Source organism: Mesoplodon densirostris, chromosome 10 (assembly GCF_025265405.1).
Source record: "Mesoplodon densirostris isolate mMesDen1 chromosome 10, mMesDen1 primary haplotype, whole genome shotgun sequence".
NCBI lineage: Eukaryota > Metazoa > Chordata > Mammalia > Artiodactyla > Ziphiidae > Mesoplodon > Mesoplodon densirostris.
In genome coordinates, this window is record NC_082670.1 from 63,772,433 (window position 1) to 63,798,951 (window position 26,519).

The 26,519-nt window shown below is 47.8% G+C and overlaps 1 protein-coding gene across 1 annotated transcript in view; it reads right to left on the bottom strand.

The window, feature by feature from the left end:
* Nucleotides 1–23,094, bottom strand: part of GASK1A (golgi associated kinase 1A) — a 38,179-nt gene extending 15,085 nt beyond the window's left edge. Inside the window, exons 1-2 of the mRNA XM_060111471.1 lie at nucleotides 23,086–23,094; nucleotides 4,513–5,805 (exon numbers count right to left, since the gene is read on the bottom strand). Coding sequence (XP_059967454.1) covers nucleotides 4,513–5,805; nucleotides 23,086–23,094 — 1,302 coding nt within the window. The remainder of the gene's footprint in view (nucleotides 1–4,512; nucleotides 5,806–23,085) is intronic.
* Between the last annotated feature and the right edge of the window lie 3,425 nt (nucleotides 23,095–26,519).

Below are 26,519 nucleotides of genomic sequence, written 5' to 3' on the forward strand. Positions count from 1 at the left end.
TGTCCGAGTTCTCCACAGCTTCTCACCCAGTCGAGCCAAGCACATGCCCCCTAAGAGGAAGCAAGGCGTGAGAAAAGAAGCCTGTCTAAAAGGGAAAAATGCAAATGTGCCCAACCCCCCAGCACTTCCTTCTCTCCCTCTGGCCTCTGGGTAGAAGGCCCTCTTGGGTCCAGGCACAACAGCCCTTGGGTTGGATTTGGCTTACGGCGGATGTGATGGTCATAGCTCCTCCCAAACACGGTTGGCTGTGCCACCTTCACTGTCCCAAGAGGAGGAGGACTTTGTGTCTCTCACCAGAGTGAATGCAACTCTGGCAGCAAGTAGCCCTTGCAGGAAGGCGAGTAGAGCTCTTTGAGCCCCTTCCCTCCAGCAACACACATACACACTCTCCCACCCACTGTGTCCAGCGAGTACAACCAGCTTCTCACTGACCCTCTCTCTTGGTCTTACTTCTCCCGATGACACAGCCCAGGGTGGGGTGGGAGGGCACCCACTCACTATCAGTCCTTTATCTTTCTTAGAGAAACCAGTTTATTAACCAAGAACACCATCCTGGTCACGCCGGCCTGCTGAAACTTGGTTTTGACTTATCATTCACTGGAAGCAGCAGATGCTATTGGGACCCACCCCCGCTCCTTGGCACTCACCACTCCTGTGCATACTGATGGCTTTTTACCACGAGTGCCTGCAGCCCTCTGCCTTTGCCCCTTTCTGGCTGCAGGAGCATGGACCAGTCTAGAGGTTCCAGGAAGTCAATGCCCTCAGGAACAGCCTCAACCAGTGATGGCTGGGAGCTAGTGGCCCAGCTTCTTTGGCCCTTGGGTGGGACGACTTGAGGTGTTTTCTACATACTCCCCCAAAGGCCTCAGTGGGATTGAGCCCCAGTTGCCCACAGCAGTGTCTGGGCACCATATGGAGAGTATGTGGGTTGATGTGAATGGTGTGCACATATGTGGCTATAGCATGTATGTGGCTATGTTCATGTGTAAGTTCATATACAGTGTGTGTTTTGGGGGTGTGTGTGACTGATTAGACTATTGTCTAACAAGTATTTGCTCCCCCCTCTACTCCGAACACAGTGTACTTCCCTTCCCTGACATTGGGCTTGGCCATTGACTTAACTTTGGCCAAGGGAATATTAGCAGAAGTGACATCAGCAGAGGGCTTAAATGTGCTTCTGCAGTTTGGCTGAGCCCTTGGGCTTCTCCCACTCCCCGTCGGAAGGTCTGCCCCGGGTGGTGCTGCCCCTTCAGCCTGGGCTCCAGAATGAGAAACGACGAGCAGACCCGAACCCACAGCTTTGGGCCAAGCTCAGCTGAGCCCAGCTGACCCACAGACCCTGGAGCAAGAAATCAAGAGCTGGTATCTCAAGCCACTGAGTTTTGGAGAGGTTTGTGACACGGCATTATTTCAGCAATCACTAATACAGAGTGTTATGGGGGATTTGCAAAGCACAGGGTATAGTTTGTGGGATACGAGGAATGTGTCTGAGTACAGTGTTTGTGTATTTTGTGTCTGGGCAAATGTTATGTTGTGGTACATAAACACAGAATAACAAGGGCTTAGACTGGATGAGACAAAACAGACGAGCAAGCGTATTGCAGAGTGGGCTGCATGTGGAGTTTGTACCTGGCTTCTGGTCAGAAGGGACCTCAGGTTCCTGGGTTGGGAAACCCACAGCCCCGCCTCTCTCCAACTTGCCCGTGGTTTCTAGGAAGGCGGCATCCTCCAGACAGGGGTGTTTGACTTGCCTGGTGTTCAGCAAACCCAGGAAGAGGTGGCACGAGGCCAGCCGAGTTGCGTCTGACCACACACACCCAACCTGCGTGTGCTTTGGCTGTTGAACCTTCCACCCCCATGGCAGGGCTTGGCAGCTGGGGAAAGGCTCCACACCACAGCCTCCAAAGACAGACAGAGGGGCTCTGTGTGGGCAGAAAGCTGCTGCATGCACATCAGCTGGACTGGGGCTTTGCAAGGAGGGGCCTCCGAGCTCAAAACCCCAGGGCATCCCTGTAAGCACCCCCTCTTCCTGCCCTCATTCATGGCTAGATGAAGAGGACTCTGTGAGTAAGTGGGTAAGCTCTGGAGTGAGATCGTCCAGGCTGTGTCTCAGCTCCACTAGCCATGGCCTTGGGCAAGTAACTTAACCTCTCTAGGCCTCAACTGTTCAACTTTAAAACAGGGAGAAATGCAGTATCTCTCTGGTAAGGTTGCCATGAGGATTGGACGAGTTAATTCCTGTAAAGTATTGGAGACAGTGCCTGTTTATTATTGAGCCTGGGCCACCCACCAGGCGCTGTATGAAGTACATTACGTGAATGATCTTGCATGCAGAAACCACACGAGGTCAGTGTTATCTGATGGAAGCTGGGCTCCCCCCAGAGACAGACCTTGCGACAAGAATTCAAAGCAAAACCAGTTTATCTGTGAGCTAATTCAAAAACACAAGCAAGGAGTAGGGAAGGGAGACAGGGAGGGCCAGCAATGACCACTGTGGGTAACTAGGGCTCGGTCCTGGTAGGGAATTGAGAGACATATGGAATACGCACCACAGAGCTACCCCAGTCAGGGAGCCGGGGCTTTTACACACCAGCTCCCATCAGTCACAGGAGGGCAGCTCCTGGAAGGAGTGTGACCAGCTCTCCCAGATTAACCAGGACTGTAAGTCTGTAGTCTGGGAAACCCCTCCATCCCAGGCTAGATGGCAGGTCACACTATCTGGAGGGCATTAATTCCCAGCCCTCAGCCTGTCACACCCTGGGCAGAGCAGGCTCAGGGCCCAGAGCAAGCCCAAAGATGCAGGTGCTGGCAATTCAGAGCTACCATGTGCCCAAGGGCATAAGGTTGGGACACCAAGTCCCATTTAGAGGTGAGAGAAGTGAAGCTCAGAGAGGCAAACTAATCTGCTCAGTGTCACACAGTGGCAAGTGGCCTGTGGGCAGGGCGTTCAAGTCCAGGTCTGTCTGATGCCAAAGCCCATGCCAACCACCAGGGCCCACACTCCTCCCTCTACAAGGGCAGCCACGAGACAAGGACTAGAGGAGCTGCGAGTATCGTGGGAGCCCAGCTAGTCCAGTGACTGGAGACAAAGATCCACAGGCAGACAGGTAACATCCAAGCGTTTGGGGGTGGGTGTCAGACAATTAAGAGGTATGGTCTTCGGCCAAAAGGAGAGTATGGCAGCCTTTAAAGGGGGAAGCAGCTACTCAGCTCAGGAGGATTCCTGCCACATGGGAATGAAGGCCCCATGTTACTAAACAATCCAATGTTTCAAAGGAAGTGGGATTTTCATGAGAAATTTCCAAAGTATTAAATGTGGTCTGATAATTTTCTAAAACACATTTTGAACCAACCTTATATGGACCAAAGAGGACGCATCAGTCCCTGGCTAGCCGGTTATGGCACTGAACTCATTCTGTGGTGCGTCCACTCACCCCAGTAGGTAAATTTAGGGCTAGTATTGATCTCTTTCCTCAACAGGGGTCCCTACAGAAATGGGGGCTGTCTTGGTGTGCATTTAGCACACATATCCACCTGCTTTGTGCTCTAATCGTTTTTTGTCTTTCTTTCTGGCCACATTTCCCCACTCGTGTCTCCACGGCTGACATCCAGCTCACAGGTCCCGGAACAGCCACACTGGCTGTTCACAGGTCACTTAGTAAATAGCTAATGCCTGCAGTCCCCCTGTTAACCCCTGGGCCCTGACCACCAACCCCTTCTCCAGGACCTCCGAAAACTCCAGGGTTAACTCCTGGCCCAGCAGGGACCTCAGCTGGCCCTGTGGCTTCCTTCTCATTCTTCAGGGCCCAAGCTGGACCATTATCATCCCTTTATCTCTCCCCTCTCCCGTTCTGTCTCTCCTCCACCTTGACTTTCTTTTCCGAATTATGCAACCATCTTGAATCCTTCTTGATTCAAGGATAAAATATTACAAACAGTAGCACGCTGATAATTGTTTAACAACCAGCTCTCAGGGAATAGGGAGGAGTCCTGATTTGTAGCATTTGCTGATTCCCTTGGTGTAAATACTCCTACGCTGGCTAATTTCAAGCTACCAACATGGATGAATGTGGAGCTAGCAAGAGATATGCAGTAACTCAGCATTATGTAGTATTTACTAGGTAGATGCAAAAAACCTCAAGAGCTCAGATAATAGTACCATGTAAAATAATTATGAAGTGATGAGTTCGGAGTATTTATTACCTTTGTTTCTAATATAACTTATTATATTGTGAGTTTATATAATTTAAATTTTAATAATGCCTGTGTTTCACAGCCAGGTCATAAAATTCCTGAAATTCTTGTGAGCCTACATGAGCTCATTCCAGCACACCACTGGATGAATGAACTCAGAGGCAGAAAAATAACAAAAACGGGTGCTTAGTGATCAGAAGACAAGGACTAGGGGGAAAGTCACCATCCATCCTCAGGTGGACAATTAAGGCGTCTCAATTCACCTCAAATTCCCTACCTCCACTGCTCCCCACCCCCGCCCCACCTGGACCCACTTACCTGCAGCAGGAAGTCGAAGAGTGCCAGGCGTGCCCACTCGGCGCGGTGGATGCCCAGGCATGGGGCCTGGCCCAGCTGACTGCAGTCACGTGCCAACAGGGCCTGGTACTGCAGCCAGCCCAAGGCCAGCGAGTTCTGGTCGTCATCTGGGTCACCCAGGTGCTGCACGTCGGGTGCCCACCAGATGACGGGCCTTGCGCCACCGTCCGTGTAGCGGTAGGGCAGCAGGGGGCTGTGGAAGCGCCTGGCCACGGCAGGTAGGCTCCGGCGCAGCCCCAGCACACGGTCCACGTGGAAGGACAGGACCTCAGACAGGTCCCCAGGCCTCTTGATCAGGCCACAGAGCCCCTGGGAGCAGAGGTGGCTGAGCCCCAGAGACAGGTCCTGAAGGGCACCCTTGGCGGAGAAGCCAACCTGCAGCACCTGCCCGTGGCCAGGGACCCTGGCTTTGCCCACCACCTGCCCCTGCGCCAGCAGCTGGAGGGTCTGCACATCCTGCTCTGTGAACCACGGGGGCACCTGTTCACTGGTTCTCAAGCCACTCGACGGCCTGGGGGTCTCAGCGTCACACCACACAGATCCTTGCAGCTCCCCAACAGAGCCAGGCCACTGATGAGACACCGTGGCCGGGGAGGGACCCCCTGCTTGTCGTCCACCAGTCAAGGCTCTGTTCCTCACTCCTGGCAGATCCCCGCCTTCTGCTGAATGAGGCCAGAGGGTCGGTCCAGCAGTTCTCCAAGTCTGTAATGCTGCCATGTTGTGCCCTGCGAGGGGGCCATCTGGGGTGCCTGTCTCTCTCTGTGCCTCCCAGAGGGGACCACTGTGCCAGGGGAGGTCCAGGTCTTTGGCTCCTGGACCCCTGACCTCATCCTCTCTCAGGAGCACCAGATGCCGGGTACTGAGTCTCAAATCTCCTGGAGGTGCCAAAGTAATGCCCCTCTTAACCCTCCCTGGACGCCTGCTGTCCACGCCTGGGGACTGCCTGCTGCTGTCCACGCTCCCTCCGTGGCCTTGCTCCTCAGCACACACCAGGATGGAGCTCCCAGGCAAGGCCCAGCCTCTCCGGAACCTCAGGTTTCTTGCCCGCTGCCTCCAGCTGGAGCTCAGAGCCTGTCTGCTCTGGGGGACAGGGGCAGCAGTTACCTGCTGGGGCTCCACGGGACCAGGGTGTGGGCTGGCGGCTGGGTACTGTGGAGGGAAGCGGGTGACAGCCACCACAGACAGAGCCATTAAGAGGCAGAATGCCATCACCAACCGCCTCTTGCCACGCAGCTTTCTCCAGAGCCAAGATGCCTGGGGGATGGGGTAGAAAAAGAAAGCTTAAGACTTGCGAAAACATCAGCCCTAACCCACAAAGCAACAGGACGGTGGATGAAGGAACATCTTGGGTGAACGAAGAGGGAAAAGAGCAGAGCCAGGCGGGGTACCACCTAGCGGTCCTCGAGAGAGGCGTGGGAGCCAACTGTGCTCCTGCTTCAAAGCTCATCCTGCTTCGTCTCCAGGACAGCCCTGGCCGATGCCTGCAGGCAGATTAGGCTTCTCCTCTCTGAATAAACTGCCATTATGACTCCAGTCAGCAAACACACTAACAGCCTTTCCCCATCATCCCCCACCACTAAGTGCGGGCCCCTGTCGTTTCATCTCCACGATCCCACTCTGCGGACCTGCAGTCATCTCCCACAAACACGCTCTTCCCTTTTCTGGGGCACACGGCCGCCCAGCTATAGATGACCTTGCCCGGCCTCCCTAGCAGCCAAGTGTGACCCTGGGACTAAGTCCTTGCCTATGGCCCAAAGCAGCCAAAAGGAGGTTGGCTGCCCCGGCTTTCCCCTCTCTGGGCACATAGGTGTGGCAGTGCCAGCTCCACACGTCTTGGCAAGGACACACCCTGGGGCAGTGAGTTTTCAGCACGTGATCTCTGCACCAGCAGCATAAGCATCACCCGGAAACTTGTTGGAAATGCAAATTCGCAGGTCCTACCCCTGCGAACCACTAGATCAGAAACAGGGGCGCGGCAACCTGTGTTTTAACAAGTTCTCAGGGTGATTCTGATGCTTGGGCACCGTGGAGCCACCAGAAGGAAGGAACTTGGGAGCTTGTGTGACCCCATGGGAGCAGAAGCGGCAAGAGCTGTTTAAGCCACTGTATTTTGGAGCCCCCCTAACTGTGAGCCTGAGGCGCCATCTCCATCCCCTACAACACCCTAGCAGCTACATCCGTCCAGGCACCCTGACCCCTGACCAAAGCTGATGGGGCCATCCTGGACCCTGATCTACACTGGGCCAAATCACTCCTCAGCCCCAACCTTGCCCCAGGAACAAAGGCTTGTGACAAGTCAGCAAGGTTGGCTTGCTCTGCTCGTGAACTTGAGCTCAGGGGCACATGGCTGCTCAGCTAACGATGACAGCAGTGGCCATATGCTATTGAGAGCCAGTCTGCAGGGAGAGAGAAGAAACAGCTGCAAACCAGAAACCCAAACAGGAGGGAGCACCTGCCCAGCTTCCTGAAGCTTCTGGTTCCAGTCCTGACCTGGCCCAGCTCTCTGTCCTTTCACTGGGTGGATTTAGCCTGTTTCCATTACTTAAGATTCCATACACGTTTAGTCTTTGTTCTGTCATAATATTTTATGGTATATTTTTTGTATTTATAATTTTTGAAGTCTTTCACTATGTCTTCAGTTATGTTTACTTTGTGTGTGGTGTATATTTCTTATAACATTTAGGAAATTTTTATTTGGATCCTAATGATTACCTTTATGATTATATGCCCTTAAATGTCTAGTTCTCTAAACAGTAGCTCTTAAACCCTAGTAAGAACAATCATAAAATTATTTCCTTTTCCCCCATTCCCTACCATTCTTTTGCTATTCGATTTTAATCACTAGTATTATCTTTTTTAATGTTTGCCGTTGTACAATTAAAAATGCTTACATTTCTACTATATTTTGTCAGCTTTAAATAATATTCTTTGGTCCCCAGCTATTATTCACAAACAGCATGTTTATTCTTTCTCCCACTTTTCCCTCATTCACCTTCCAAAGTTTTCTATTTGTGTCATTTCTATATTGTTAGGATATAAAATATGTCCCTTCTACTCTATTACTCCAATACTCACATTTGTTCGGTCTTAGTTCTTCAGTTAAATATATTCTTTGCATACGCCTGTCCCCTTTTGCCCTAGTTTTCCATTATTTCTTGGTTGACTGAAGTTAAAACTCCATAATTTTCTCAAGAAGTACTCATGAGTATAATAGTCTCTGGGTTCTTGCATGTTCAAAACTATTTTTCTATAGCATTCATACCTGAAAGAAAGTTTGGCAAGATATAAAATACTGCTCACAGTTTCTTTCTTGGAATAGCTTGTAGGTTCTGCTCCACAGTTTTCTAACATCAAATGATGCTGTGGAGAAATCTAAGATTAGACTGGCTTTTTATCCTGCCTAGGAGCCCTAAGAATTCTTTCTTTTTCCTCCCTTTTTTTTTTTTTTTTTTTTTTTTTTGCAGTACGTGGGCCTCTCACTGTTGTGGCCTCTCCCGTTGCAGAGCACAGGCTCAGCGGCCATGGCTCACGGGTCTAGCCGCTCCGCAGCATGTGGGATCTTCCCGGACCGGGCCACGAACCCATGTCCCCTGCATCAGGGAATTATTCCATTTCCTATTTTACAGAAGAGAAAACTGAAAGGTCCAGAGTGCTAATTTGCCCAGAGTCACACAGCTGACAAGTATACCAGTATTTTAATTAAAACTAAAAGTAGAAATGGCCATGGACAAAGAAGTCTGTTTGGTTTTGTTTTTTCCTTCTACAATAAAAAGAAAACTATGTTTCAAGTTGGATTCATAATCTGGATTCTCAAAGTTCTGGATACCAATAGGGAAAAATAAATCATCCTTTAAAAATGTTTCAAGAAGACAGACTGTTTTGATCCTTCTCTAGGCCTCACTTGGCTTCAGACAACCTGAGGAAAGTTGGCAATTGTGCAGTTGTGCAGAGAGAAAGGTTCAAAACGGCCGTGAGCAGATGTCCCTGTAGGGCCACACAAGCAAAGCTTTTGGGAAAAGAAAAGCTGCTTTGATTAAACTATAAAAACATCCTCTGAAGAGAAACATTCAGCTGAATAATAAAGAGCACTTTAGAGAAAGTAGTAAAGGGAATGATGCATGATGTACTAGAAAGTGGTACCCAACTGACCCCACTGCTACACACTGGCCAGTGGAACCCGCCCCCAATTCTCCCATCCGAAACACACGCACGGTCTCTTGCGACGCTGGTAGCAGTAGGGAAAGGAGAATGGTGTCTGGTTCTACAGTTGCCCTGCTTCTCCTCCCTCCTCAAATCTCACCTCCCACCCTTTCACCAAGACTTCCCCCCTTAACTTCTCAGAGAAGATGCCCACTGGACCAGTAGTCACATCCACTCCCAGCTGCAGAGGAAGCGGGGTGAAAAACAGAGTAGCCAGAAAAACGTTGGGAAAGACACATTTGAGTTCTAGATTAGCTTGTGCCCTTCTGGGTTGAGTTACAATGCGTGAGATACACAACCACTCTGCCCCATTTCCTCAGTTATGAAATGGGCGAGAATGAGATAATTCCTCCCTCCAAAGACTGGCATGAGAAAAAAATGAGTCAAAATATAGAAAGGACCCACTACATAGTTTGGTACATTTACATGGTAGGATCAGGGTTTCTGTCCCCACTTTCCGAACCCCCTCCATTTTTCTGGGATCTGAAAAATTTCCACCACCACCCCTTCCTGGGTTTTGGCATATTGCAATGGGGACATTTGGGAGTACAGCTCAAGGCAGAGACAGAAAGAGAAACTCTTTCATCATAAAACCACAAGCATAAATTAGGAGGAGGCCACCTGGGCAGAGAGAAGGGTCTTGCCCTGCAGAGGCTCCATCCAAAGATAATCCAGGATGGAACAGGAAGGAATCACTTGGTTTAAAAGTATATGGGAGGGCTTCCCTGGTGTCACAGTGGTTAAGAATCTGCCTGCCAATGCAGGGGACACGGGTTCGAGCCCTGGTCTGGGAAGATCCCACATGCCATGGAGCAACTAAGCCCACGTGCCACAACTACTGAGCCTGGGCTCTAGAGCCCTCGAGCCACAACTACTGAGTCCGCGTGCCACAACTACTGAAGCCTGTGCACTTAGAGCCCACGCTCTGCAACAAGAGAAGCCACCGCAATGAGAAGCCCGCGCACCACAACAAAGAGTAGCCCCTGCTCGCTGCAACTAGAGAAAGCCCGCGCGCAGCAACGAAGACCCAATGCAGCCAAAAATAAATAAATTTTTTAAAAAAGTATATGGGAAGTTGAGGAGAGAAAGGGTGGGAACCAAGAAGGACATATGCACAAGGCCTAAAAGGAAAAGACTGAGATTTTGGCTTCCCTAACAACTGTAGGAAGGGGACCCAGGAGAGTAGTAAAGAGCCCAGTCCACTGAGAAGCTGCGGGCTGTGCTGGGCTGGACACAGAAGCCACCACCAAACTCCCCATCATCACCTCCCTCCATACAGGGTGCAGGCAGCTCTTAAACATGAAGTGAAAGACAGTGTCACTTTTGGAATCATGTGGACCATTTCTTTAAAGTCTCTATTGAACTTGTTACAATACTGCTTCTGGTTTTTGTTTTGGTCATGAGGCATGTGGGATCTTGGCACCCTGACCAGGGTCTGAACCTGCACCCCTTGCATTGGAAGGAGAAGTCTTAACCACTGGACCGCCAGGGAAGTCCCCATTGATGGAATCATTTGTTCACTATTCCTTCCTCCTCACCCTGCCATGGCTTCACTGAAGATGGAATACACTTCCTCACCCACTGTCTTTGACCTCGGTTGGGTGACTTGCTTTTGCCAATGGAATATAAGTGGACAACACACAGGCCATGTCCTACTGGAGGCTTTACATGTGCTTGTGTGGTGTTTGTCACTTTGCAAACTTGTCCTCCACCATGACAGGAGCGTGTCCCAGGCAAGGCACCTGGAGCAGACCTGAACCCAGTCCCCAGCCTGGACCTAACCCAGCCACCCCCTACTGGGCCCAGCATCCCACAGCCCTGGAACCAAGATCAGGGTGTATACTGTTGTAAACCATTGTGATTGTGGGGCTGTTTGCTATGCAGCATGATCACAGCAAACCCTAACTAATACAGATCCTTTGGTGATTTCTTTTGGGCTCAGTGTGTGCCCTTTGTCAGAAAACAGTAAGGCAGTTTAGTCATGTAGTGTCCTTCCCTTGACTAATAAGGGCATAGTGGTGTCACTACAGATGCATGACAGGCTCTGACGACGATGATGGTGCAACCTGGTCACGAACACATCCCGTGAATCAGTTTCCCCCATGAGATGGGCAGATGGCATGGAGGACGTCTTCTGTCAAATGAAAACCAGAGCGGTCTTTTGAGAAGAACTTTTTGGAAAAATTCCGACGTACACTGGTGGCCTTTGCACAGACACAGTTTGAGAAACTAGAACATTTAGAGGAAAGGACTCGATTACAGTTAGTACTGTAACCACCAGCAGGAGACTTTTTCTGATTTCTAAACGGCCACAGGAAAAGGAATGCTCTTCCTCTTTGGGAAAATTAGTCAGGACTTGGCCTCACTTTGGGACACCAGCCCTCCCTTCCCCAGACTACCTCCCAGAACGCCCTGCTGTAAACTCTGACATCCCAGGCTCATCAAATATGACTTTCACCGGCTGCTGCACAGGAACGAGCTGGCAGGGACAGAGGCAAAGCCATCTCTTCTCAACTCCCGGATGTCAAAAAAAGACAGCGAAAACCTGGTCCTCCACTGAACTGCCTTGGCAGGTGGGATAACATGCAGGGCAGGGAAGGTGGGGAGAATACAGAGATCGCATGTCCCTCTCCCCATCACGACAGACAGAATCACAAAGCACTTGTACAGGGTTTCTTGGTGGGAGTTTCCTGGGTGGGAGAAGGGGCAGAGGGAAGCCGTGTGTGTGTGTGTGTGTGTGTGTGTGTGTGTGTGTGTGTGTGTGTGTGTGTGTGTGTGTGTGTGTGTGTGTGTGTGTGAAGCATCAAGTTTGGCTCTAGTTCTGGAGTCATCAATAAGGTGTGACAGCCCCTTCTGTTCCATCCCCCGACCTCTGCCCTCTACTTAGCAGCCCCCACTGGCTGATCACTGATTCATCACTACTCAGACTCTGGGTGACTGGCAGAGATTTTGCAATTTGGAATTTCTGTTCCATTTTTTAAAGACCAGTTAAATAATTTTCATAACAAAACCATGGCTCGGGTGAGAGGGAATACATAAGCATATTTTCAGAGGGCTGTATTAAAACCACATGTTGGTCCTGTGAGTAACACTGCAGGCTAGACCTGCTCAAAGTCTGCTTCCCTTGGCTGAACCCAGAATCAGGCCCTAGGCAGGGGGAGCTGGGCTGGCGCAAGACTCTGGGGGCAAAGGCGACAGGCACAGCCAGTTGGACCCTCCAGGCACAAGGCGTCCCTCTCCCAGTCAGATCTCTGGGTCCTGGGAGGCCAGAGTTGTTCGTGCTACTGTGGGCAGAACCCCAGGCTGCCTGTCTCCTAAGCCACCACCCAGCCAGGCCCCTTGCTCAGCTCCGTTGGAGACTTGTGATTTTCCTTCCACATCAGCAACTTCAAGACAAGAAAGGAACTTTTACCCCTGTAATTTCTGGTCCGGCCAATCTCTAGGCAGGGGAAACCCAAAGGAATGATAATTAACATTTATTCAGTGTTCACTATAAGCCCGAGACTATTTGAAGAACTTTACTTCTATTAATTCATTTAATCTGTATGCCAGTCTTACGAGGTAGATATGAGGATTACTAACCCATTTTACAGGTAAGGAAAACAAGGCATAGAGAAATGAGGTGACCCAAACTTCACAGAGGACAGCGTCATGACATGAACCCAGGCCATCTGGTTCCAGAGCCAGTGACCTAATAAATGAGTCACTCTGGAAAGGGGCTGCTACCCACAGCCCCTGCTCCAGCCCTGATTCCAGAGGACTGCACTGGGTCTCAGGGGTGGGCCCTGCTCTCAAAGGTTTAGCTCTTTGGGATTGGGCAGTTCATCTGTAAAATGAAGCTTGAGTGAGATCAATGGTAGGTGACAGCCTTTTTGCACTGGGACAAGTTGAGGGAAAATAAAATGTTTTCAGACTACATTTATTCTTCTTTCAAAATGAAAATAACTTATTGTGTTTCATGCTCTACTTTATTAAATAGAAGAATATCAGTGAGAAAATGCCACCATTTGACCCACTCAACTCTGGGCATACTTGAGAGGTAACATCAGAAGCGGGTTTCTAATAATCTGTTGTCCTCAAATTAAATCTAGGGCTTGACTCAAAACCACGCAGGTTCTATGTCTCCTGCTCCGTCCAAAAGAAGATGGTGCCCAAGTTCCTTTCAGCTCAAGCACTCTCAAGACTGTAGCCAGGAAATTGAACATATCTGACTTGAGAAGTGACTATAGCAGATCTTATGAACGACAGCCACTTACCAAACATATACCATGCCCTAAGCACACTCAAAACTCCACAAAGTATGTACTGTAAATATGATGAATTTACAACTAGAGAAATTAAGATTTACAGGATCCTGACTTCAGGCTATACTACAAAGCTACAGTAATCAAAACAGTATGGTACTGGCACCAAAACAGAAATATAGATCAATGGAACAGGATAGAAAGCCCAGAGATAAACCCACGCACCTATGGTCAATTAATCTATGACAAAGGAGGCAAGAATATACAATGGAGAAAAGACAGTCTCTTCAATAAGTGGTGCTGGGAAAACTGGACAGTTACATGTAAAATAATGAAATTAGAACATTCTCTAACACTACACACAAACATAAACTCAAAATGGATTAAAGATCTAAATGTAAGACTGGATACTATAAAACTCCTAGAGGAAAACATAGTCAGGACATGCTTTGACACAAATTGTAGCAATATCTTTTTGGATCCATCTCCTAGAGTAATGGAAATAAAAACAAAAATAAACAAATGGGATGTAATTAAACTTAAAAACTTTTGCACAGCAAAGGAAACCATAAATAAAACGAAAAGACACCTACAAAATAGGAGAAAATATTCACATATGATGCAGCTGACAAGGGATTAATCTCCAAAATATACAAACATCTCTTACAGCTCAGTATCAAACAAACAAAAAAAATCCAACCAAAAAATGGGCAGAAGATCTAAACAGACATTTCTCCAAAGAAGACATACAGATGGATAAAAAGCACATGAAAAAATGCTCAACATCACTAATTAGTATTAGAGAAATGCAGATCAAAACTCACACCGATCAGAATGGCCATCATCAAAATGTCTACAAACAAATGATGCTAGAGAGGGTGTGGTGAAAAGGGAACCCTCTTACACCGTTGGTGGGAATGTAAATTGGTACAGCCACTATGTAGAACAATATGGAGGTTCCTTAAAAGACTAAAAACAAAGCTACCATATGATCCTGCAATCCCACTCCTGGGCATATATCCGGAGAAAACTGTAACTCAGAAAGATACATGCACCCCAATGTTCATTGCAGCACTATTTACAATAGGTAAGACATGGAAGCAACCTAAATGTCCATTGACAGAGGAATGGATAAAGAAGATGTGGTACTTATATACAGTGGAATATTACTCAGCCATAGAAAAGAAGGAAATAATGCCATTTGCAGCAACACGGATGGACCTAGAGATGATCATACTAAGTGAAGTAAGTCAGACAGAGAAAGACAAATATCCTATGATATCACTTATATGTGGAATCTAAAAAAATGATACAAATGAACTGATTTACAAAACAGAAATAGACTCATAGACATAGAAAACAAACTTACGGTTACCAAAGGGGGAAGGGGTGGGAGGAGGAATAAATTAGGAGTTTGGGATTAACAGATAACACTACTACATTTAAAATAGATAAACAATGAGAAACTATATTCAATATCTTGTAATAACCTATAACAGAAAAGAATCTGAAAAAGAATATATATACAGATACATATATATATATAACTGAATCACTTTGCTGTACACCTGAAACTAACACAACAGTGTAAACAACTATACCTCAATTAAAAAAAAAAAATGAAAATCTCTTTTCATTACCTCTTCACCTTTACTTAATCTGCCCAAGTAAATGCTCTCCTTGGCACACCTGAAATAAAGCATTTTGAACACATAAAGGCACTACAGGTATTCGGCCTTGGGGGATTTATGGCAGAGACGGGGGCTAAAGGTTCATGATGGGGGATAAATTGAAGCTCTCCTAAGGCTCAGATCTGAATCTCACTCACCCCAAGCAAATGAGTCCATGGCTCTCTGCCCAGGTTCTGCCGCTTAGCTTCCACAGCATAACTTCAGGCACATAGTAACCCTGTGATGTGATGGAAACTTCCTGGTTGAACAATGGCAATAGCTAGTGCTAGAGGTAGAAAGGAAGACCAAATGAAATCTCAGAAAGTGATGGTTCTCATTCCGGGGAAAGAAAAGAAACAGCGGGGAGAGCCCCAGAAAATACAAGCTCTAAAAACAAGAGAAGAATGTTACATTTCGAGATAGCAGACATCTATGATCCAAGTGAATTCACCACACCCTTATGAAAATACGAAAAGCAATTCAAGAAATTGTTTCAGCAAAGGCTTCAGCCAAAATAAAAATTATTTTTCAAGAACTTTAATAGAAATTGAAATGTCAACTCTTTCCACCCACTTGGCTGCATTTTAGTTAGGACATAAGGGGCTGTGAGGTGTTTTCAGATTTGGGGATTTAAGAAAGCCTAGGGGACTTCCCTGGTGGCGCAGTGGTTAAGAATCCACCTGCCAATGCAGGGGACACGGGTTTGAGCCCTGGTACGGGAAGATCCCACATGGCGTGGAGCAACTAAGCCCATGTGCCACAACTACTGAGCCTGCGCTCTAGAGCCCGCAAGCCACAACTATTGAGCCCGTGCGCCACAACTACTGAAGCCCGCACACCTAGAGCCCGTGCTCTGCATGAAAACCCATTGCAGTGAGAAGCTCCCGCACTGCAATGAAGAGTAGCCCCCACTTGCTGCAACTAGAGAAAGCCTGTGCGCAGCAATGAAGACCCAACGCAGCCAAAAATAAATAAATAAATAAATAAATTTATAAAAAATTAAAAAAAGAAAGCCTAGGAAGTGGCCCTTGCAAGCATTAGAGCTCTACTGGAGGACACCGCCCGTCAGGAGGGAGGCTCTGGCTGGGTAACACCTGAGCGTGGGTTTGCCTTTTCAGTCTCCATCGTTCACTGTAGTGGTTTCTGTCAGTAGCAACTGAGCTGTTATCTACAACTGCCTGGAAACCAACACGTGGCTAGAGCACCATGAAGTGGAGGACACTGGGAGAGCCATGTGATGTCAGGCACTTCTGAGACCCTCAGGGCACAAGTGTGGGGATTCAAGGTACCTAGGGCAGGAGGCAGGCAACTTTCTCCAAAGGGACGGTGCAGGGCTGAGGCAAGGAAAAGTGTTGCTCCCCAAATTCTGCTACATCACAATCTTACCCTTTTATACTGCGTATCCCAATAAGGCAGGCACTGGGTCAGGAAACAGGGACACGAGCATGAGGAAGGCTTGGCTCTGCCCTTGAGCAACTCACTGTCTCATTGTAAAAATGTGAATGATACAATCATTTGCCCCAAACCTGTTTTGGCCACCCCAAAGCCCCCCACGAAACTGACCTTGCCTACATCCAGGGCATCTATCTTCCTCAGGTTGAAGGGGTGCAGATGGCAGAGTACAGAAAGCCAGGGAGCAGAGCTGGGTGCCACTCCCTGAGGACTCCACCACAGTCAGATAACATCTCACATCTGTTTAGTGTTTTTCACTATATGGCTAGAAGGATGTTGTTTCCAGACATTCTCACAACAACCCTGGAAGGGAAGAAGGAATTCTCACCATGCCCATTTTACAGATGAAGGAATTGAGGCTCAGAGAGACCTAACCATTTGCGCAAGGTGGCACACCAACTAAATAGAAGAGGTCTTCAGCCTCCAGAGACCAAGTGCTTTCCTGCACACAGGAGCCAGGCCTGGGGATTTGGGAACACACGAGGGAAGGATTAGCTAAGGCCCTTGGGTGCTCATCCAGAAGCATTTTCTTTTTTTTTTTTTAACATCTTTATTGGAGTATAATTGTTTTACAATGTTGTGTTAGTTGCTGCTGTATAACAAAGTGAATCAGCTATACATGTACATATATCCCCATATCCCCTCCCTCTTGCATCTCCCTCCCACCCTCCCTATCCCACCCCTCTAGGTGGTCACAAAGCACTGAGCTGATCTCCCTGTGCTACGCAGCTGCTTCCCACTAGCTATCTATTTTACATTGGGTAGTGTATATATGTCCATGCCACTCTCGCACTTCGTCCCAGCTTACCCTTCCCCTTCCCCGTGTCCTCAAGTCCATCCTCTACATCTGCATCTTTATTCCTGCCCTCCCTAGGTTCATCAGAACCATTTTTGTTTTTAGATTCCATATATATGTGTTAGCATACGGTATTTGTTTTTCTCTCAGAAGCATTTCTGATGCTCCCAGCTGACATGGGGGAGCCAGTGCCAGCAAAAGGCCTTAGAAGACCTGAGAAATTCCTACGTCTGTCTCCTCATTACACGAGCTGGGAACCTGATACCAGCCGAGACACGGGAGATGATGGGCTTCATTATCTTTCAATAAACACTTACCAAACATCCACTTCAGAAAGGCAGAATCCTAAAGGACACCCTAGGGGACACACATGAGCTAGACTCTCTAGGTCCATACCCCAGCTCCACCACTACTGAGCATGTCATATAACATCAGTTTCCTCACCTGGAAAATGGGTATGATAATGGTACCAACCTCAAAGAATTGTGAGGAAGATTCAATTAATTTTAATAAAGTGCTAAGAACAGGGCACTGCATATATTTTTATCGTGATTACTCAGCACTATTATTTAATCCCAGGATTATTAAATCCCTGCAGAACTTTGCGACTCCAGTACCTTCTTTAGATTACTATCCTGTGCCTCACTCTCTCCAACTGTGAACAGCTGGTAACGGTTAAGTCACAGCACTCTGAGGACTGGTAAGTCATGGTTGAGAGGAAGCCGCATTGGGAAGTCTCAGGAACTGATGCTAAGATATATCCTCAGAGCCACCATTTGCTCAAGTGACCAAAAGAGCAGCCACTGACTCCGGCTTGGCAAGCCCAGTGCCCCAAACTTCTGGACATCGACTGTGGAGCCCCAGAGAGGGTTAAATACTCTTGGAGAGAAGCTTGCCAGCAGGAGAGCAGGGCTCAGCCTTGAAATGCCTTGAAGATTAGCCCTTGGGAGGGTTAAAACAAAGCTACCCTTGGAATCTGAGCAAGTTTATCAGATGGGCAGTCTGTGGGCTGAAGGGGAAATAAAGGGACTCTCCTGTGGGAGGGCTCATGGGGCATTTCCCGACAACCATGGGGCATAGAGCTCCTTCCAGCAGGAGGCCTGGGGCTCAAAAGGACTAGGGAGGAACTGGGCAGCCATGTCTAGGGGCACAGATGGAACCGGCTTGGAGGCACGGAGGTCCTCCCTCCAGGAAACTCCATGACGTCGGCTGTAGCCAGCATTGTGGAGCACCTCCTGTGCCAGGCTCCATGCCAGGTACTTGACTCACAACAGCTCATTTACTGCCTGCAACCTCCCTCTAGGGAAGGCATCACTGTTCACATCAGGCATTGAGGAAACTGAGGCACAGGGAGCTCGCGTCTCGTCTTCACAGCCTCATAGCTAAGTGGCAGAGGTGGGATTCAAACCTGGGTCTGGCTGACTCCATCAGTGTATTAACTAGAATTCTGTCCCTGCTATTACAGAAGCCTCAAAGAACAAGAGTTGTTTCCCTCCCTGCCACCCTTCTGCAAGCAAGCAAGCAAACCTGGAAAGCCGGCCTCATCCTGCCCCAAGAGAGAATAAAAAGCCTTTGTTTTCAAAAGCCAAGGCTTCTAGAGGTGAATTAAGCTAGGCTTTCTGTCTGATATTGGGTTACCTAGGTGAGGGCTCGACTGGAGCCAAACAATTCAATTTAGAAAAAGCAATGCTGTTGTTCATCTAAAAATGGTGGATGAAATAAATACATGCCATTCCTCTCTGCCCTCCTGAAATCTCATAAAAATGACAGTAAAGGGCTCTTATTTTAAAGGGATAAACCCACAAGGATAAAGAGAACTGGGCAGGATGCAATGGAAGCAAAATTCAGGACGCTAGAAAATAGGTGAGTGAATGGCAATGGGCTTAGCAGACCACGAAGGCTGAATTCTAAACAGGAAGGCAGAAGGGTAAGACTCACCATGATTTACCCTGCAGAAGCCACTCCAACATGTCCAGAACTGGTGCCACCAAGTACCTCCAGAGGTGGGGGTGAAGCTGAGTCAAAAACAAGAGGGTTGCTTGAAAGTCTACTTAAGAAGAAGCTAGCCCCACCCAGATCCCTTGTTCCATGCTGCTTGGCCAGATAATGCACCCCTACACCTGGCTAAGGACTTGGAGAGAGAAAGCCAGGGAATCTGTATACTGGCGAGCATCTGTCACAACTGAGGGCAGGGATCTATACCGCCCTATAGTAGAAAAGAGAAGTTTTAAGAAAGCATTTACACACTGAACATTGAAATATTGCAGGTCCCCCCCCGCAAGTAGCCAAGAAAATGGCTGAAAAGAAGACTCAAGTTGTAGCGAACACAATTATTTGCATCCTACCACCATACACACACATTTGCATTTTGATGGATCAGCCCTAGTGATGGCCTGGCTCGTCCCCATAGTCATGGAGCCAGTTTGTTGCTGCAGCCATTAAAAGCCAAAGCTTCCACAGCAGTGGCTACTTGAGGCTCTTTAAGCCACCAATAGGCACATCCTGACAGCCTAGCCACAGTTGCTATGCCTCTCACCTGCCCCTCCCCTGGCCCCCATGACTAGCAGGTGGGTGGCAACCACAAGTACACAACCTGGAAGCACAGCGAAATTCAGGTCGAGTGGAGCAAACCTTTGATCACTGGGAGAATGAACCCAGTGGATAAATTCAAGTGGTCCTGAATTCAATTTGTGCAGCGTCTTGGTAGGGCTGTAAGATCCTGCAGTCAATTACACTTAGCAGCAGCCAGCTTAAAAATGGATCCTCTTAACATCTCTCTCTGCGTCTCTGTGTGTTCCTTGAGCTTGCACTCACTCTCCAACAAAACAATAGCACACAAACCTTCTGCCTCAGGCTCAGCTACTGGGAACCCAGGTGAAGACAAACCAAGACACATCATCATTGTGAAATTTCAGAACACCGGGGGAAATACACTACAAGTTTCCAGAGAGAAAGAAAAAAACGGAAACAGGTTTTATACAAAGTAATCAAGAATAAGAAAGGCTTTGGCCTCATTGCTGCGACATGGAAGGCTAGAGCACAATTGAGCAAATCCTTCAAAATCTGACAGAAAATGATTTCTGGCTTAGAATTTTATATTCTGCCTTAGAATTTTATACTCAGCCAAACTATCAATCCCACTGTGAGGGTAAAATAAGAGCAGTTTCAGACATACAAGGTTTCCAAATGGTTTACTCCTCAGCACCAGATCACTTGGACCAATGCAGCTGTCAACACAAACACAAAGGCAAGCATAAAAATTGCAGTGCGATGGGGTTCCAACTGACGGGAGAGTTAGATTCTAATAGAGCAAATTAGGCAAAAATGAAGTCTAAATCAAAACTACCCTTGAAAATCCCTTAAGAAAGAAAGAAATTTATACACATCTATTTTTCCTCCAACCTTAGAACAGAGGCTGAGTCTTTTGTCTCGAACAAATAAAACCACAGAGTTGGGAAATTCCAGTAGCACACTCAGCCTCTGAGACCATGTGTCTTGAGAAACACTTGGACCATCTACCAAGAGATTCTGGGGGAGGAAGGTCTGAATGCAGACCCATTTAGCTCCATTCACACTTGGAAGAAGACTAGCAATAATTAACACCAGATTTCTAATCAGCAGAGTTTCCGTGTTGTGCAGTTTCTGGTAATAAGAAGAATCCAAAAAGGAGAGGGGGGTGTGTGTGACTTTGAAAAAGGTCAGGGAGCTGCCTCAAGGGCAGCTGGGGGCCTTGAGGAAACACAACCTCAGGTGGGAAAAAGGGTGCCTGAGGAGAGGAGCAGCAGCCTGCAGGATAAGAGGAAGAAGTGAGCCTAGGATCCAGTTGGCAGGAAGCCTCTCTAGCCCACAGAAATTCCTTCTCCACAGCAAGCTTGACTGCCCTCTCACTGGTCATGTAAATTTTAAAAAGTAATGTTGCCCCAGACACCCCCCAATGCCAGCCCTCTGATGACAGCCCGAGGGGCCCACCTTCACCTTTACCTACGTTGTTTCCCTAATTTCTCACTGAAGCTCCTGGCAAAATCAGGTGTTCCTGGAAGTCAGGAGTTGTCGCCCCCGCCCCACCTTGAATCTCAGCTCTCCTCTTTGAAAGGGATAAAGTCAATCAATGTTTCCCCCATCTGCAGCTTTGTATTCATGAATAAATAAGCAAACATGCCAGAGCCCCGGTCAGGCAGAGTTCTGCCAAGGTGAAGATCTGGTGCTGGGTGTTCCCAACACTGGAGCATCTGGGATGTGTGTCCGGTGGACACACCGGGGGAGGGGCAGAGGTGGAAAAAGGGAAGAGGAACCAAGGAGAGAGCTCTCCTAGGCAGGAACATGTGGCTGAACTCCATCTCCCTCCTGGGACAGGCATCCGCTGGGTACCTCACCAGTGTATGACAAAAGAATGAGATTTTTCCCCATCTGCAAGAAAATGTAAAATTTGGTTGGGGAGGTGTGTCCAGGGCAAGACTTTAAAAGGCAAAACTAGCAAGGAGGAGGAATTAGTCTTCAGTGTCCTCTATGCCCCCATTCTATCCCCAAATACATCTAAAATGAAATTGTCCATGACCTCAGCCACTTGTTAGATGATTATACAGTTCATCTCTTGGGAGTAGCTCTCGAAAACAAGTGTAAGAAGGATAGTGCTTACAAAGTATTAATTCCTGTTTGCATTCCTCAGACCCTGAGCTGCACCTTATCCATCTATCTGGAATGATATACAAGAATGTTACAAAAAGGTACAAGGAGTTAGGCCTTCTAACTTCTGACATGCAAAATAGAATTATGTGGAAATACACAGACTTGTAGATGAGGCGGTTGTCTTGAAAGCCAATTTCCCAGATTCCTTCATCTCTCCTTAGCATCAAGGACCAAGCCTGGAGAATCTGGTTAATTTGGCCCAGGGGCCACCAGTTTGAGACCCCTGGTTTATAAGCTCTCTAAGTTCCTTCTACTTCTGAGATTCTGCAGCTCCGTGTTTCCACAGACTCAAAAAAGAACTCGATTGAAGAGCTGTAAACCTAACTCTGGAAGTTATTTGTTAAATACCTAATTACTACTGATTTGGGAATTTGAAGTCACATTGGTCCCACAGGACCCGTAGGAGAGCACGACCCGAGCCTGACCTCACAGGGCCAGCTAATGATGGGGGAGTAACTCATGATCCTCTAAGCAGAAGCTCGATGACTCCTATGGTAAACCGAATAAGGGCTCCCAAAGACATCCAGGACCTAATGCCTGGGACCTGTGAAAGTTACTTTATGTGCAAAGAGGGACTTTGCTTATGTGATTAAATTAAGGATCTTGAGCTGGGGAAATTATCCTGGATTACTTGGGTGAGCCCTAAATGTAATGACAAGTGTCTTTATAAGAGGGAGGCGAAAGAAGACTTGACTACAGAAGAGGAGAAGGCAGTATGATGATGGAAGCAGAGACTGGAGTGGTGCCATCTGAAGATAGAAGATGGGGCCACAAGCCAAGGAATACAGGTGGCTACTAGAAGCTGGAAAAGACAAGGAAAAGGATCCTACCTTAGAGCCTCTAGAAGGAAGCAGCCCTGCTAACACCTTAACCTCAGCCCAGTGAAACAGATTTCGGACTTCTGACCAGAACTGTAAGAGAACAAATTTGTGTTGTTTTAGCCCACGAAGTCTATGGTAATTTATGACAGCAGCAAGGGGAAACTAATACAGTCCCTACCCTGGCTGCTGCAGGGATGGGCCACACAGTCTTTAAGATGTCTTCCCACCGCAGGGGCACAGCTGCCAGGTCTCCGCTCCAGGACAGAGTGACCTACTTGTCATCAGAAAGACAAACAGCCTCTTGGGGTTTGTGCACACTCTCCAGGGAGCCCCCTGCCCTCAGGCTTAGTTTGGACGGCCCACAGCCCACGGGTATAGGCTGAGCAAGGGACTGAACACCCACATCCAAATGACCCCGGGGGCCCCACTCAGTCCCTGACCTCAGGACCAACCCCCAGGGCAAATCTGCTCACCACGACCTTCCCCCAGTCCCCAAGCCGTTTGACAAGCTTCATCTCTGGGCCCAGAGGGATGCAGCAGCTCCCCAGGCTCACCTACCACCACCAGCCCCTTAATGACACATAGGTTCGGAGGCAGGCTGCCTGAAGGTTGATCCCAGCTCCACTGCATCCTGGCTGTGTGAACTTGGGCCTCCATTTCCTCACCTGTACCATGGCGATAAGAATGGCACCCCCCTCATAGGGTGGACCGTTCACTAGCTCATTGAGTAGATATTCTTGAGCCAAGCACTGCTCCAGGCAGAAGTGAAACATCATGAACAAAACAGACAAAAGTCACTCCCCTTATGATGGTGACATTCTGGTGGGGAAAGAAATGTGACTTGTCACTCATGAAAATAAGATCACTCCACCAAGTACTGTGAAAGTTATATGAGCTGTTGTAGGTAAAACATTCAAAACAGGACCTGAAATATAGTTATGTTTACTCATAACTGATCATAATTTTCTGGCAGGACCCATGGGGTTACCTCCATGGCAGGGTTCCTGGAACCTGCGCTCACAACCCATGCCCATCAGGTGGGCGTGCGAACCCCCAACTCCCGAGATGGGAGGGGGCTAAACGACACGTCCTTTCTCCCCCCCTCCCTGCCAACTGGCTGCTCTGCCCCAATCTCTGCGCTGATTATATGTTGGGGCTTTTCCAGCTCCACTGGCTGCCCCAAGAGCCCTCTCCATACCCATAACTGAATTACCATTTTGTTCCAGCTCACAAGAGCACTAGTGTGGGAACACCGCAGGCCTGATGGAATATTCGAGACCCTGCCATTTGTTGGAAATTTTCTCTGGCTGCCTTGGAATTAATAGCCATACATTTTGGTCTCAGGCCTGGGAGTGGGGATTGAGGCTGAAAAACTAAAGTTTCTCTCTGGGCCATTCTGTGCCAGCCTTCCAGAGATTTCTACTCTCTGGCTGCTCAGAGGCCAGGACACGGCCCCAGAGAAGAGTTGGCGGGGGGTGGGGAGCAGGTCTGTGTCCTACATACACACTTCCCCCCAATTCCAACCAAACCCATGACAACAGGGGGCTGAGCCAATTAGGGACACTAAGGGGAAAATCCACCTCACTCTTTGCCTTAAATCCATCCCAGTCATAGCAGGTCATATGGACTTCTCCAGAATAAGGCCTAGAGGAGAGTCTGTAAACTGGGATTCTTGGGCCAAATCTGGCCTGCAGATGTGTTTTGTCTGGCTTGAAATGTTTTGAATAAATACGAGCTAATGTTTAAAAACCAGGATATTTCCCACAAAAATCCAGATTTCTGGCTTCCTCTGAAAAGGGGGAAGTTCTAGCCACAACTTGGGCCCACATTCTCACATGGCCAGAGTCGAGTATGGCTCCCTCTGTCAATGATATGCTCTCTGCCATTCACCACAGGCTCCACCACTCCCTATTGTCTGTCTCCCAAGAGAAGGAAGGACAGTTGCCTTTGGAATCTCACTTGCTTTATTGTTTTTCATAGGAGATAAACACTTCTCTGACCACAGCTCAAGACAACTTGAGAAAACAAAACATAGATTGGTTTTTTCTTCATTATACCCAGCCCACTTCTTTTGCTTATGCCAGCAGCCCAGGCTCCATAAGCACTTCAGTTTTATACTTCTTGGTCCAGAGCTGCACTGTCCAATATGAGAGCCATGAGCCACGTGTGACTATTTACATTAAATTAATTAAAATTAAAATTTTCCATTCCTGGTTGTTCGAACCACATTTCAAGTACTCAACAGTCACCTGGGAGTAGTGGCCACCGTGGTGGACAGTGAAGAGGAGAACATTTCCATCATCTCAGAAAGTCATACTAGGCTGGACTCTGGAGAGAGTTAAATATAAGATGTGGAGGCTACCATCCAGTGAAGATACCTGTTGAGTTCTACGTCTGTGCCACATTGGGAGCTCTGGGGAGAGCTGCTGCCTTCTAGTGGTTCACTATCTAACCAGGGAGAAAGCCAGAGCCAGCGACCAGAGATGACAGGAAGTACCCCTTGGTGTCACAGGGACCCTCTCAGAGCCGGAGAAGGGGAGCAGGTCTCTGTTTTCATGATACAAAGAAACTGCTCTGCTTGCCCATTGCATGCCCTCTCGGCCCAGTCCACGCAGTCTCCTCAGAGGCTCCAGAGACCAGGACTCTCTCAGCCCTGGCATGGCGATGCTGCTTCGATGTCTGGCGTAAGTGTTAGAGGCTCCCCAAGCAAAACACACAAGGAGAGTCAAACGCCAACACACCCCACTGCCTGTGTCTCCTGCCCTCACGCCCCTCAAGGCTGTCCTCTGTCCTCTCCACGAATCCAGATCTCGCCCACTCCCAGGGCTCCTACTCCAGCCCCTGCCCTTCCCTCCCCTACGTCTAAACAAGACACTCCTGGGACCCAGACCCTCAGGGTAACGCTCTACACAAGAAACTAATTTCCAAGGATATTTACTTTCAACGAAATTTCCATAGATGCTACCAAAAGAAAACAGCTGCATCTAAGTGTGAGAATTTTCAGGTTGATCAAGTGGAAAGAGACTCAGATTTCTGGTTGTAGGGTCCACCTTAAAGTCCTTCATACTTATGAACTGCATGACTCGGCAATTACAGCATCATTGATCTCTAAATTACTTTATTTATTGCTCTCTAAGATGGATCTAGTGATACCAGCCTTAACACTTGAAGGATTAAAGACTCAATGAGATAATGGATAAGAAAGCTACAAAGCCCAACACAAATATTTGTTGTTATTAGTTCTAAGGGGCAATGATCTTCCCTCAGCCAGCACAGAGGCCAGCACTCACTAGAAGTTTGTTGAAGATTATTTTTTAATGATCCTGGAGTAGAAGGTGAGGAAAGACATTTTTAGACAAAGGGGACTCTTGGCATATTCCAAGATCAGATCACACAGACAAACATCTACACAAAAGCAGGGCTTCTGAATCTGTTTAGTACCAAAGACTACTTCAGCCACCTGGTAAAGACATGGCTCTTTCTCAGGATGCTTTTTTTTTTTTTTTTTTAACGTATAAATAAAAGGCATAGGGTTACAAAGGCAACCGATTATACTGAAACACAGTCATCAAAATATTCCAAAAAACAAATTTGTGATATAATAATGCATGTGCTTCTTTATTAACCCATTAAATAATGAGATCTGTCAGCACATCTAATAACCAATGCACTTTCAAAGTAGCGAGGAGTAAAGACTATATTTCAAAGGATCTGGTTCTACTCTCATGTTGTAAACTCTCTGATTCCTCTTGGTGACAAAGTCACAGGTCTTGCTAACGCTACTGTGGTCAGTGCCTACATTCATTATTGAAGAAATGCTGAATTTCCGTTAGAGATTAGCGAAAATAAAGATGGAACTTTTCTTCATCCAAGTTTAGGGCTCCTCTGAATTCTAGGCATGGATTCCAGTCAAGAATCCTTGAACTGGTACCCTTGACCTGGCATCATTTGATTCTGCCTTTCTCTAGTTCACCATTATAGGGATAGATCCATATGGCTTATAAAGGCAGGCCCTTTATAGCGCATATTCCCCTAATTCCCCCACTCCAGAACCTCTTCTGCATGGGAGCTAGGGTCCAAGGATACCCCCCCAACTCCT